This window comes from Leguminivora glycinivorella, chromosome 14 (assembly GCF_023078275.1).
Source record: "Leguminivora glycinivorella isolate SPB_JAAS2020 chromosome 14, LegGlyc_1.1, whole genome shotgun sequence".
In the NCBI taxonomy this organism is placed as follows: domain Eukaryota; kingdom Metazoa; phylum Arthropoda; class Insecta; order Lepidoptera; family Tortricidae; genus Leguminivora; species Leguminivora glycinivorella.
In genome coordinates, this window is record NC_062984.1 from 14213738 (window position 1) to 14228786 (window position 15049).

The following is a 15049-nucleotide window of genomic DNA, read 5'->3' on the forward strand; positions in this document are numbered from 1 at the left end:
ATTGACATGTAAGTACGTACCTATTTTTTTAACCGACTTCTTTACTGAAAATAAAGAAGAAGGAGGTTATTTAGTTTTATCGAAAACATCATACATATTTTTGTAATAAAAATTTGAACTCATATCATAACTGTTGTTATAATGAAATTGATTTAATGTTGATATTAATTAGGTTACTTTTACCAGTAGGTAGTTATATTCCAATTCTTTGTTATTGTTAAATAATAATAGTGAACTAGCCTAAAAGAAAGTACAATTAAATTGTAACGAATATCACATAAGTTATTTTTTTATAATATTGTACTAGTCAGAGTTTAGAACACAATTGGACAGTACGTAAATTTAGTACTTTAAAATGCTCACTGAAATAAATAGCATACTGAAACAAATCATTTGCAATTCGTGAAAAGAAATATCACCAATTGTTTGAAACAGTTGGTAAGTTTTAAAATACCTACATATTTAAATGATACAAAAGTTTATGAATTTAGACTGCCTGCACCAAATTAAAGTCCTAAATGGGCATTTGCGCGAAAAAAGATTCAAAAAATTTTTTTTTCTAAAATTGGTCAATTTAATGATTTTCCTACTCAAAATCACGAGATCTTTCGATCCTACTAGGTAAAAAAAGGGTCCCAAATTAAATTTTTCCCCTTCGTTACCCATTTTTCAAACAGCGGTTACAAAGTGGAAAGTAGGTACGCAAAATAATATAACATTTTGGGACCATATTTTTGTCTCTTGTTTTTTGTCCTAGATTGAAAGGGCTCGTGATTCTGAGGAGGAAAAACATAAAATTGACCTACCTTAGAAAAAATATTTTTAGTGATTGTTCTCGCGAGAATGCCCAAAATGCAGTAGGTACCTAAGTACTTTAATGGTATGTTTTCTAAAGTAATTTTGTATGAATGTCATAATTGCCTTGAAGTTGTAGGACAAATAATGCACTATCCATTGATGATGAATTGATGATTTGGTTCACGATGAAACACCGATATTAAAACTTAATTTTTGTAAAAGAATCTTTATAAATAAAAATACAGTTTTTTTTATTTATTACCACTTTTATTTTAATAATACCCTTAGTATGGTAAAATTAGATTTTTTTAGATATAGGCACATACAATAAATATATGAAATCAAGTAAAAAAACCTATCCAAAATTACCCCCATTATTATCAATTATTACATACAACAAAAGATAAAAACACAAAAGCATATCGTACAATAAAGAAAGCCGACGAAATCTAATAAGATGGAAATCCGTAAAGAGTGTAATTTTTTTGTATGGAATTGGAAAAATATCTGACTTCATCTTCAGACATCACTTTTATTTTACGTGATCACATCTGTTTAGTCTTTGATCTCATAATCCCATTTTTCCCATTAGTAGTATGTTATCAAGAAAAAACGTAGAACTACATTGAGTAGAAACGCTTTTCGATTAGCAAAGAAGCTACCTACGCGAATATAGAGAGAATACCTACGTAGCAACATTTTAGTTCATGTAAACATAGTAGGTAGTCATTAATCATTATTATTTCAATTTTTAACACAAAAAATGTTGATAGCCATATCAGCCAAGTAACGTATGTCCAGAATTGTTGCTATTGTCATATGCAGCATGCGCCTGCATTCTTTTGCGCGCTAATCTTACCTCTCTAGTTGTTTTGCTAATTAATTCTTCTAGGCGCTTTTTCTTTTCCCTCATGCTTTCAACCTATTGACATAAAACGAGTATTGTTAGAGTATTATCAAAACTTAAAAGTAATAATAATAATCATGCTCAAAGTAATGTCTAAACATATTAAAGTCACTATGTAGGCATAACAAGGAAAATTACCTCATCAATAGCGTTTTGGTAGTCACGCAACAAGTCTTTTCTGGTGAGGAGGCCCGCCTTCAGTCGCTCAGCTCCCAGACACCAGCGAAGCTTGTCTCGCCGGTTCTAAATTCAATCAAATGAAATAAGATCGTAAAAAAATACAGTGACATGTGGTGTATGAATAGTGAGCGCGAAAATATCGATGTGAATAGTTTACTTCCTACGTCGAAAGTTGGACGGTGTTATGGAATAGCGAACTAAGCGCCAAAATCCGAAAAAAAAGTTATGAATGCAGTTCGGATATAAATGTGATAATCTATAGTATTGACTATTTCTTTGTTGAAAAATCATGCTTACAGCCTTATTTTAAGAGGTAGAATCAAGCGACACGTTAAAATTTGTATGGTCCTGTGTACTAAGTCGTTACGTAAAAACGAATTGAACGCCAAATTTACTTTTACAAATTATAATAAGCGTATATTCTAAATCGCAAAATCGAGTTAAACGCCATAAAAATGTTATTAATTCGTTTTGGTTTAAAGTTTTGATGATTTATAAACGCAATATCGATTTAACCGCCCTAATAGTGTCGTTTAATTCGTTGTTACATATTTGAAATTGCAGGATATTTCGCTTAATGAGAACTAAGTATCAAGAGGTTTTGTTATATCATAATATCTTATGTGTGTAATCCTGGCTAGTACTAATGAATTATTATTAGTTACAATGCCAATTTTGCCATATATGCTGATTTTTTTGACATTTATTAAAAAAAGTTGATTGGAGAACAAAACTAAATTGTTAGACGGATTAGTCCTAATCATTGTGGAGGAAAACATTGTTGTTGATTTATTTACAATAGCACTATTTACTCAAATATATGAAATTTTATTTTATTCCAGTATTCACTTTACCTCTAACAATTTGCATTAAAGAATCAAGCGACAAAATATGTCTCATAGTACGCTACGGCGAAATAAATTAACCTCATCCCAGTATTAGTTCAATAAAGAATCAAGCGGAAAAACGTTAATAACTTCGAAACTTGAATAGGTATGGTGTTATTTTTTTTATCTATTTAAATTATGAACACTTTTATAGGTTCAATGTCAAAATTAACTTTTTTACTTTATAAATGAACTTACAACAACTGATTCAAATTTCAAATCTTTCTAGCTCATTTTCTCGATTTCAACTAACTGTCGCTTGATCGCTTATTCCATAACACTGTCCAGTTGTAAAAAATGTTTCATAAATAAACAATAGCGACGTGACAGAAAATCTAGCTGAAATGCAAAGAAATTTACGTGGTAAATGATAGTAGTACGATTTTATTTATTGTAATTTCCAGATATATTTTATTTGTCATGTTCCATGTACGTTCTAGAAATTCCCATGTATAGAAATTGATATGTAATTGTTAGAAAATTAAAATACATACCTACTTATGAGTTAATTATCCTTATAGGCATAGGTATTTATAATTATCTTCATAGGTACACTCTTTTTTTAAAGACACTATTTATAGACTCTCGGAAACACCTTAGCTGGGAGCTCATTTTACAGCCGGAGCGATCGTGGGAAGAAATTTATTTTATACCTAGTCTAGTCATCTCTAGAATATCCTGCCGAAAACGAGCACCGAGCGTTGCGGTTATAGAAATTGACCCTTGAAATGACAATTTCTACGGATGGATAATGTTCGCTAAACTAATATTAATATAGTCACTTACTTTGATAACACTCATATCCTCTCGAGCTCTGAAGAACTCAATCTCTGCATCCCCAAGGTCGCACTCCGTGATGTCGATCACCTCATCAGTGTGATGCATCTTCTCCCTGATATGCGCCAAGATCTGGTTGTGCTCCGTGCAGTTATTACGGTTCTTGATGAGCTCATCCTCCCGTTCTGGTGATAAAAAATAGTGTGTGGGAGAAGTGAAACTTCGTAGTGTGAAAATGAAAATAAGAAGGAATACTTCAAAATTCGAATTGGTAACACTGAAAGTTGGAAGACGCATTAGAAGTTTCACTTCAAAAATTTATTCCTGGCTAAAATACTGGTGCCAATTAGGGACATGTTTATTTGTCAACGAGTGGAAAGTTTGTGGATAGTAATGGCCCTAAAAGATTTATTTAAATGTTGGAGCTGATCTGCAGAGGTAGCACATGATTGACGCAACAGTATCTAAACGTGACATAAATCTGACTTTCGAGGAATCAAAATATTTCACAATAATGATTATGAACAGAGCAGGTAATTCTAAATTAGTATTAAAATTTATGAGACTCTAATAAATGTCACCTTCGTACAATATGAACATTACAAAGGAAATTAAAATCATTCTTAACGTGTTGACATTTCAATTCCACTTTAAATAATAGGTGACGTTCTATTTTGTTCATGTAGTTCTCGAAGTCGCACTGCAGTTTGCCCGTATTGAGTTACTTATAGTCCTGGGCCAAGCTTCTCCAGCTTTCTTATGATACCGCATTCCTCGCTCTAATGTAGCGAAGAAGGAGTAGACTTCTGCTCTGCCTTTCGACGTTTGTGGGTAAAGAAACTTGTAGAATAACTGACCTTCTATTTTGTTCATGTAGTTCTCGAAGTCGCAATGCGGTTGCTCGTACTGAGCCACGTACAGCCCTGGGCCCAGCTTCTCCAGCTTTCTTTGATGTCGCCTATCTCGGACACGGCGTTTTTAGCTCCGATGTAGCGTAGTCGGAGTGCGGCCGTCTCTGCTCCGCCTTTCGACGTTGCAGAAACTTCTAGAATAACTGACCTTCTATTTTGTTCATATAGTTCTCGAAGTCGCAATGCAGTTGCTCGTACTGAGCCACATATAACCCTGGACCCAGCTTCTCCAGCTTTCTTATGATGCCGTCCAGCTCGGATACTGCGTTCCTCGCTCTGATGTAGCGTAGACGGAGCGCGGCCGTCTGCTCCGCCTTCCGACGTTGCAGAGTCAAGAAGCGCATCAAAGTCTGATAAATTTTAGCGTCATCATTAAATCACGTATTTTGTAAACATTTTTGTTTAGAAGCCAGATTCATAAATAATATTTTGCAATCATACATTGTCTGAGATAACTCGTTTATCAACATTGTTTTAAATATTTTTATAGTGTATACGGGTCTTTATTATCAGAATGAACATAAAACATACTTAATTTTGGAGATTGCACACTTGATGACATATTTACGATAATTATGATAGGCTGTAAATGTAAGTGTTTACGCGATTAAGTCCCGTTTTGTTCTAAAATTATGAGTGCAAATCGTGTTAGTCTAAATCAATATATGATAGGCTCACGAAAAACTTCCTTAAATACTTGAATACTAATAAGTAGTAAAGTGTTAAAATAAAACTATTTTGCTTAAACAGAATTCGTTGCTAAATAAACAGTTATTTGTTTTACAAGGGGACAAAGTAGTTGTTTAACCGCACGTGCCAATATTGATACCCGAGCAAGCGAAAGATTTCAATATTGAACCGCGAGCGCGGCGAGTGGTTCAAAAAGTGGAATCTTGAGCGTTGCGAGGGTTTCAAGGCACGAAGGTTAAACAAACTTTTCCACCGAATGTTTCACCACACCAACACGAACAAAATACTGACTATAAAACATGAAAATAAATAAAATCCATCAATTTATTCAATATTTATGATTCAAAATCATCATTTATAGGTAAAATCTAGCAGCCAGATTATGACATCGAGTTAAAATTTGTATGAAATTACTTTGGCCCCTTGTGGATAAAATGTAATTTTGCTATCTGTTTTAGACAAAGACTGAATAGCAAAGAAAGCCTTTATACCAGTTGGTGTGGTGAAAAAGCTTTTAATAAACAGAAGTGGCTTTGTTATACCCAATTAAAACTTCATGCTAGTAAATATTAATAATTGGAATTTCAAACTAGCCACTCCCAGCGACATCACCACCACACTACATACTATATCTACCCAAATATTTCGCTAGATAAAATGTTGACCCTTTCAAATGATTGTGTCACATTTTACGACTCCTGTGGGAATGCACGGTACTCATCTGTCTGGCAATATTTTATGGCGACAGACCGAAATACATGTTAGCTACCGACGTAATAAATTACACTATAAACTGTACATTGGATAAAAGTAATATGGCAAGAGAAAAAGGTTTTAATTAGAGATGGGCCGAATATTCGGTAAATATTCGGTATTCGGCATATTCGGCAAGATTTTCAATGTTCGTATTCGGCCGAATAATTCGGTAGCATTGCCGAATATTTACCGAATAAACAAAGTAGGTAAATAACTAATGAAGATCTTACGTATTCCATTATAAGCTCCTATTTTAGTAGCTTTGTAAGGAACTACTAAAAAGAGTTAATTAATATATCAAAATATGTAAAAAAAAAACCGTAGCTTAAGAGTTGAGAAGAGTTCAGAGTTGTTTTAACTAAGTTTTAGTTATCCACTAAATCATAAGAACATATATATTGATTTTGATCTTCGTGGAATCCAGTGATTAGCAAGTGTAAACGTGAGAAAACTTCCCGTCCCATACCATCGGATGTCGTGAGTGTTGTATGTAGGCAGAGTGGCAACCCTAGCGTAAAAGTGACTGATGACAATCAAGCGCGGGTAGTTCGAAAAACTCGTACAGCTAGAAGATGTTGATACAACTCCCAGCCAGTCTACCCGTGACCACGGACGTAATGTCATGTCCGAAACGTCGGGTTAAATATAAAACGTAAGTTTTACGCGATTAAGTCCCGTTTTAATTTAATATCATAAGAACATAGTTGTATATGTAACCATTATCATTTATCAATCATTTAATAGTTTTAATGAACATCCGCTTTAAAAATATGGCGTAACCGAATATTCGGCCGAATGTTCGGTTCGGTAAGAGCGGAACCGAATGTTCGGCCGAATATTCGTATTCGGCAAAATCCATATTCAGCCCATCTCTAGTTTTAATCTATAAATATTAAAGATGTCGGCGACAATCTAGCGTATTTTATTGAGATATCATCTGTCTATTGTTAGATTTTGAATTACGACGTAATGTACCTATGGGTCAGATTCTGCAAGTGTGAAAACTGACATTTAATTAACGAATTCGTTTTTTTACACTAACAGATCAGTGGCCCATTTCTCAAAAATGAAAGTTACAAGTTACAAGCGGAAGTATTTTTCCAACTTGTCATATTAGACATTGACTACCGGATGTATATCTAGATTCCTAGTTTTTTCTTCGATTTTTAGATCGCCTAATATTTTTTGGCATAATGATCATTTGGCCTAATTTAAATGTCCTAATATTGTTTCGCCTAACGCCGTTAAAACGCACTTTTTTAGAAGCGATTCGGATTTGTGTGAGGTCACGGTTCTAACCTAACCTAAACCTACCTTTCTAACAGCGAATCGGTTCTGGATAATGTCATTTTTGGCGCAAAATTTAAATTATGCCAAATGATCGTTAGGCCAAAAGAGCGTTAGGCATTTCATAATTCGGCCAAATGAGTTAGGCCAAGTGATTTTCGAACAAACGTCATTAGGAATGTAAAGGTAGTCCCTTGACTACCACTTGTAAATTGTAACTTGTAGCAAATCTTCGAGAAATGGGCCCCTGGTCAATGTCTAATATGACAAGTTGGAAAGAGACTTCCGCTTGTAACTTGTAACTTTCCGTTACGAGAAATGGGCCCCAGGGGCCCGTTTCTCGAAAGGTACAAGCCTTGTATTACAAGCACGCAAACTGTCAAATCGTATGGGTTTCTATGGAAACACACTTGTAATACAAGACTTGTAACTTTCGAGAAATGGGCCCCAGATCTAACCATAACCCAGTTATTTTACTCAGAATTCGCCTGACAGTTACATCAAAATAATAGACAGACCAACTTGATACCAATGTGACAGAAATTTGTGCACTAACTGTAACATACATACATAAGCTCACACCTGTATTTCCAAAACAAATTACACATGAACCAATTAAACTTTCATTGTCACTAAAATTTGAAACGGTTTGAAACCAAAGCCAAACAATGACAGGTTCACTCGCCCATCGCTCCAACCACAATTTGAACCTGTATCCCACAGTCAGCTGTCAGCGGAAAGGGGGTGATGAAATTCATAACCCGGCCGCCATGATTAAGGGTACATGGAAGGGATCTGGGGTTTACTAACTGTAAAGAGGCTTAAAACGAAGACCAACACTGTTGTTTGTTTTGCTTTTAACAGGTTAAACAGTACTATAATAAAATTATGTTTTGTTTCAACCATGTAAAAATAACAATTTACCTTATCCGCAATAGGCTTCCCCTTCTTAGAGTATATGAGGCCAGTGCCTGTACTTTTCTCGAGAGCTTGCAGTCCGTCAAACTTGCTCTCTGCGTAGTTAAGTCTCTCTTCGTATTGTTTTTGCACCAAGTTCACTTTCGTTTTAATCTGGAATATTTATTTACATACTTAGATAAAGTATAGTTTGAGCAAATGATTATCATATGCACGACTTAGCAACCATTACTCTTTGTGCGGAACATAATTATGATGATATGAGTATATTGCGTGCCAAATGCCACGATGAATACAAATGGATTAAATTATGATTATTTCAATATAATAAAAGTGCCTATTACCTATTTAGCATTTCAACACATAGTTATTTATTATTAAAGTATGTTTGTACCTATACCTATCCCATGGTAACTTAATTTAGATGCACCAATGCACATAGTCTCATGTCAACTGCGCAAGTATAAAATCATGGATTCAAAGATGTGATTCAAATGTACAAACTTTTTTAGAATTGCCAAGGGGTTAATACGCTCACCTGCCACCACTAGAATTCCTTATGATGATACTTACATCAGCTATTTCTCTTTCGTCTTCGTTCTTGACCTGTTCGTAGACGAGCAGTTTTTGTTGGTACTTCTCCTCCTGTTCGGCAACACCCTCTAGTGGTTGTTTCAGAACGTGGCCTTGTTTTCGTTTCCTTTGAAAGTAGATAACCACATATTAGATAGGTACTACTACTGGTCAACTATGAAATGCTCAAAAACGTCATTGCGACCATATCAAGTAATTATGCTCAATAAAAAATTGTTCGATATGAGTTAGCGTTATGCTTCTTTCTAATGTGGAAAACATGTACTTAGGTACACGACAAAAAAATCTAAGTCCATGCATGTGCTTACGAATTCCTAAAATTTCGTCTGAAATGAGAGCCAAAACGGCCATCTATCATATTATACCTAATTTTGAGATACCAATGACTAAGGTTGTTTTAAACCCTTACAAGCATGCTTCTATGTACAAAATTATACCTACTGTCTATCGCAAACAAAAATTGGTAGGTAAATGTAAATCTTAGGCCAGGAACAGGCTCATGCCCAATACAACCGCAGTCCATTTACAACTTGTAGGGGAACTGCAGCAGTTCCCATACAAGTTACAGTTTGGGTTGCAGTCCGTCTGTATAGCCCTTACTTGTAGTACTCCCCCAACCGACGATGCAACAGACTATTCTTCAGTTGGGCCTGCATGTATTCGTTTGAGAGGTCCCTATGAGCCAGCATGTACTCTTCGCGGTTCACAGCGATGGCTGCCTTGCCCACTCCCTTGCCGATTTGCATGTCGTCGTCTTCATCTTCGGGTACTGTTTTAAACAGATCATTTGCGATTTGATATCAAGTTACTGTTCACAAAATATTAACTCATCAGAGATAAAATTATTCTCTCTTTCATTATGAACTGATCGGCAAGTGACCTACAGTAGTATGCATACACCTGATGGATAGGGAAGACAGTCTAAAGTGGAGCTCACCGGTTCAGTAAGAGCATATTGGATTGGAGCGTTTTCTAAATTAAATCTCGAAAATCGAATTTCACCAGATTTGGACGTGTTTGGGCTCATTCTTCTCAGAATCACGAGCTGATTCAATCTTGACGATAAAAAATGTGTCCTCATTTATTTTTCCTTTACGTCACGATTTTAGTATGAACTTACTACGACCGTGACGTGCGTATTTGAAACTCGAATTTTGTATGGAAAATTTGACACATTTTTTATCATCCGGATCGAATCCGCTCGTGATTCTGAGAAGAATGAGCCCAAACACGTCCAAATCTGGTGAAATTCGATTTTCGAGCTTTATTTTGGAAAACGCCCATTGACGTTTGCTTTAAAAAGTACCAAGGTCGTATTTTTCAGGTAATATTGATGGCGAAAGTGCATTCAATTCCAAGCAGTCCACACCAAAAAGAACAGGAAAATCGTTTTATATACTTAATGAAGACTCACCGCTGCTGGATCCGCTCGAACTTTCGTCCTTCTTTAACTCGGTGACCTTTTTCTGTTATTTGATAAATAATAAGCTTTATGAGATAGGAACACATTGAAAACTTAGATCTTTAGATAAGAAGTTGGTAGAAAATAGCACCTATCACTACACATTGGTTACCATAAACACCAGTGTGACCATGACCAGTGGTGCTCATCCCCCGCGACCCCTCACGCAGGACCGTGGACTTCTTTTTGTGGCCAAGCATCACTTGTCAAATCTTAGTTTTAATAATGTACACTCATTTATGTGTGAATTGTACACTGTATATCCCTCCTTAGTCCTTATAAGGTAAATAAAGAGTTTATGTTGTACTGAACAGCGTGAAAATTTCTGAATGACTGGCGATTTTGGAGGCTTGGTGAGGATAAAAGCTCATTACTTTACTTATGTGAGCGTCATCGGTGGGATCATAAATTTGTATGGGGCCTGGGAGCAGCATCTTTTAACGTGACGCGGAGAATGATAATCCGCTTTTGTGTAGACTTAATTTTTAAAACTTATTTACGAAATATGTTTATACGTTATTTTTATAATTCTACCAACAAAATGAACTGTAATGAAGTATTACGGGCAGCCTATGTGGGTTATACCAGTTATTCTGTACTACTGTAGCAACATAGGTACCCAATATACCCCAATAATAAAATCCAATCAAAATCAGGCTGTTTTCTTATCTTATCACAATGTTTCCGGTGTCTGTGTGACGGAGCTTCCAATTCTACTTATATCTTACTAACAAGTTACGGTTTGCAAATTTTAATCCTAAAGCTACCGATCGGAAAATATAGAGAAAACAAGCCACAGAATGGTAAACAGAAAGAACTCCTAAGCAATTATTGCGCCCCGTCTTATCATAATACATCACAGGCCCCACAATAAAATTAATATTAAATATTCATAAGAACCTCCGTCACTTCTTTACGGCCGAATTAAAGATAAAAGCAGACAAACATGAATAAATGAATACGAGGGGAGGAATGTGCCCTTCGTGCTGCAAACTTTGACGTCCCAGCGATGTCACGTGAGCAACATTAATTAAATGAAACGTAAGGACAATAACATTGCGAGGCGTACCTTGGTCTCCATCGCGTGATCCACCCGAATTATTCCTTTATTGATTTGGTAAGCTTAACATTGAAAATTATATTTAGTGTAATTTTTGTGGAACGGCACGCGAAATACTGGGTTGCTATGGTGACCGGTAAACAGATATCGAGCGATGTGACCGGTGTCGTGACGGCGATGCATAGAGGTTGGTTAGGTAAACAGTTTCGGTGGCACACCTCCAAGTCAATATTAGGTATTTATTTACTTCTAGGTGACGAAAAAACTGGGTGCTAATGACTAATACTGATTCATTTTTACGATATTTATAAAACCATACAACTCCTAATATCTTTGGTATTTAAGACCCATTAAATATGTGATTTTTTTTCTCTCACGGAGGAAATACCTAATGGAAGTGCGCGCTCGGAGCCAGAGTAGAGCAATGGGCTGTGTTTTAAGGACTTTGTTTGAAATAAGATGTGATATCTAGTCATTTTCATCACACCCTAGAGTCTAAATGGTGGCTCACTTTACGGTTTAAAAGAAGTGTATCTTTACAGATCCTTATCCAATTGACTTCAAATAATTGCCATATACTTGCCCATATCTTCTCTCTAATACACTCTAAGATCTCGTCCACAGATTGAGTTATGATATCCGTGGTTGCCAAGATGCCACTTGTTGCTCGAGGCGTGTTGTACAAACCGCGTCGCCCACAGGGATTGCAATCCGGACCGGCGAATCCAGTAATCTCGCCGGATCCGGCACTTTGTAAATGCTACCGGTGAATTAACCGGTAATAAACCTGAGTAAACACAGCAATTAGAAGACGAACAGTTATGCAATTATATCATGAAAAAAAGGGGACGAATGGTAGGTGAGTTAAACATAATAAAGAACAAATGAAAAAGTACTGTTCGTAGATATTTTTGTTGTAAGTTGTATTGAATTTTTAAAAAGTTCTTATGTACATTCGAGCTCATTAATATGTGTACATTTTTTCACTTTGTTGCAACGAGTTAAGATGACGAAATGTACACATGTTTATGAACTCGACTGTACCTATCATTAGCAAATCAAGCACAAAATTACAGAATTGATTGATATGGACGCTACGGTTGGAGCCAGATCCGGCCTCAATCCGGTCAAAATACACCCGGATCCGGCCGGATTAAAATCCCTAGCTTTACAACCCTAGTCGGCCAGTGTTTACAGTTTGGTTTACAGTGATTAGGGGCCGTCAACCGGACTTACTGGCTCGTTATTCAGTGGTGTTTATGATCACTTACGCCCGTCGTTATTGAGGCAACACAGCGTCGCGACACAGTAATAATATTAGTCTATAGTATCTACACTACCATTATGAGCTTAGAAACTATTTTCGTAAAAGCTTTTTAGAATTTTTGAGACCAAATGTATCATTTCAATATATTTAATTTGTCATGGTTTAAAAGTGGCTTAGATATTTTTTGCCTTTGAAGAGAATTCAGGATTAAGGGCATAGGTATCTGTCCTAGACGGTAGTAATCACTCCACATGAAACTGAAATAGAGAACATACATCTTTCCCTTCACGGAACAATGGTATTCCGGACCTTTGGGAGGCGTGCGCGGGGCCGAAGCCAACACGTAGAGGCCCTTTCGACACTTTAATGAAATGTAAGGGGTACACCGAGCGGATGTTGCCCTTGCCCATATCATGGGACACACGCAGAGGCAACACCCGCCAGGGTGTAAGGACTATTTGAGAGTTAATGGAATCTAAAATGAACTGGTCTATTTTGATGAAAGTGATGGACTAAATACTGGGCTATGGATAAAAAACCGGACGCCTGCCTAATAAAACGGTATCCAATTTTATTTCCGGCAGACGGTGACTCGTCCTCACAAGATGGGCCCCCACAAAAAGCGACATCCAAGATGGCTCAAGGGCAACACCGGTGTGAGAACTCAAGGGTGTCGAGAGGTGTACACCGCTTTCTGCCCAGTGGCTGTGAAGCCACTGCACCAACTCGCGTCTTATGCAAATTTTCACTTCCACCCCTGGAGCATGTAGCCCTAACGACTCCACTCTGGACGGCCAGCCAAGGCAAGCCAGAGGTAGAGAGTACTGTCCCATACATCTTATTATTAGTGTTGTTATAAGACTAGTCTTGAAGACTTTTAAACCTTAAAGACTTGCAAACCCTAAAGGTTCACGCTTTAAAGACTCAAGCGTTAAAGGTTTTAGCTCAGAAACGGTTCAGAACCTTAACGACTCAAGCTTTTTATGAGCTCTTAAGAGTGAGTCTTTAAGACTCGGGCTGCATAGAGAGCTCAAGCCCCCTAAACCTCGAAGGCCTGTGTCAAGCTTTAAGAGCTCAAACAACGAGCTTTATAGGCAGATAGTATTTATTTTTAACCCTTAATTTGACGTGTCGGTTTGGTAGATTTTAGGGTTCCGTACACAATGGGTAAAAACGTAAGTCTATTACTCAGATATCCGTCCGCCCGGTCACGTCACCACGCTTTATCTCATGTATCTCAGGATACTAAAAAGTACGGAGCTCTCAGTGGGCGAGTCCGACTCGCACTTGGCCTGTTTTTTTACTTCTGTTGACCTTAGGATCTAGTTTATTAAAAGCTCTTAAGACTTAAATGCTATAAACCATATAAACTTAAACCTTCAAAGCTTAGGAGTCTTTAAAGCTTGAGGACTAAAGACTTGAGGATTCTGTGCTCGTAAGCAGCAACGCAAACTTATAAGGTTGAGGCTTATATGGTCGAGGCTTTAAGGTTTGAGGCTTTAAGACTCAGAAGTCACGACTCGAGTTTTGTAGTTTACGCCTCAAAGCTTAAATTCACAACACTACTTATTATACGTCCCATCCAAAGTCCATAAGTTCAAACACCATTACAACACATGTACCTATATAAGAACAAAGACCTATATAACTTCATATAGACAGATAAAGTCTACGAAAAAAACGTACCCCAAAACCATACAGAAAAAGGTTAAGAATATGGGCCAAATTGTCAAAACTGAGGTTCAAAAGTTTTAAGCCTGTGTCGAGAGATGGCAGTCTATGCACTGTGATTACACATTTTATTTTGACAGTAACTCTCTTTAATACTCGATCCTCTTTGATAAGAACTACCCACGCGGTCTGGGCATTACCAATTGTGTAAGGTGAGTACGTAGGTCATACTACTACTACCTATACCTACAAACAAACAAATAATCAGAAACTTGAAGACGTTTTTTTTGAAACTTTGAAACTTGAGATTTTCTTTTTCAATTAATTCTGCCAAACAAATGTTTTCAATCGGACAGCTATTCTAAGTGCGTTTCAGTACATCGTATTTCAAAGAATACATTTATAATACTTCCTCATAACGTATGAATTCATGGGAGTTCATAGAATAACCATAGAGTTTCTAATGGGGTGGCAACGCGCATGTGACACTGTTTGAGTTGCAGGCGTCCATAGGTTACGGTGACCGCTTTACATCAGGCGGACCGTATACTTGTTTGCCACCGACGTTGTATAAAAAAAAAAAACCAAAAAATTTCAAGGAATAGTACTCTGACCAAAACTTACACCTACATTCCTTCATATTTATTCATCCTTTACTACATTCTTACATCCTTTTTATTAACTTTCTGTTTAAGTACAGTACTCGTATTCTGACGATAATCATGATGTTAAAGTTTTACATAAGCAGGTGTATGTAAATGCAATATTGACTCGATGAGAATTAACTAACCCATATAACCATAATCGGTCGCCGTTCCTACGCAAATCCTCCTATTTTGTGTACACACAGGTCTTCGGGTCTCAATGCTTAGTCGCAGTACGGT

The 15049-nt window shown here is 36.7% G+C and overlaps 1 protein-coding gene across 1 annotated transcript; it reads right to left on the reverse strand.

Moving 5' to 3' along the window:
• Window positions 1-1054: 1054 nt before the first annotated feature.
• On the reverse strand, window positions 1055-11354 carry LOC125233113 (coiled-coil domain-containing protein 96). The gene is made up of 9 exons (XM_048138980.1): window positions 11237-11354; window positions 10120-10171; window positions 9306-9474; window positions 8685-8811; window positions 8118-8264; window positions 4609-4810; window positions 3559-3734; window positions 1844-1948; window positions 1055-1720 (listed from the first exon to the last, which is right to left on the reverse strand). The coding sequence occupies exons 1-9, from the start codon at window positions 11246-11248 to the stop codon at window positions 1577-1579; spliced, it is 1134 nt and encodes a 377-aa protein (XP_047994937.1). The 5' UTR covers window positions 11249-11354; the 3' UTR covers window positions 1055-1576.
• Window positions 11355-15049: the final 3695 nt, after the last annotated feature.

What these genes read in the sequence shown, in the direction of transcription:
- LOC125233113 (XM_048138980.1), bottom strand. An exon ending in TTCGAGCGGATCCAGCAGCG is followed by an intron (nt 9,475 to 10,119) that starts GTGAGTCTTCAT and finishes TGTTTAAAACAG; the next exon opens with TACCCGAAGATGAAGACGAC. An exon ending in CTATATGAACAAAATAGAAG is followed by an intron (nt 3,735 to 4,608) that starts GTCAGTTATTCT and finishes TTTTATCACCAG; the next exon opens with AACGGGAGGATGAGCTCATC.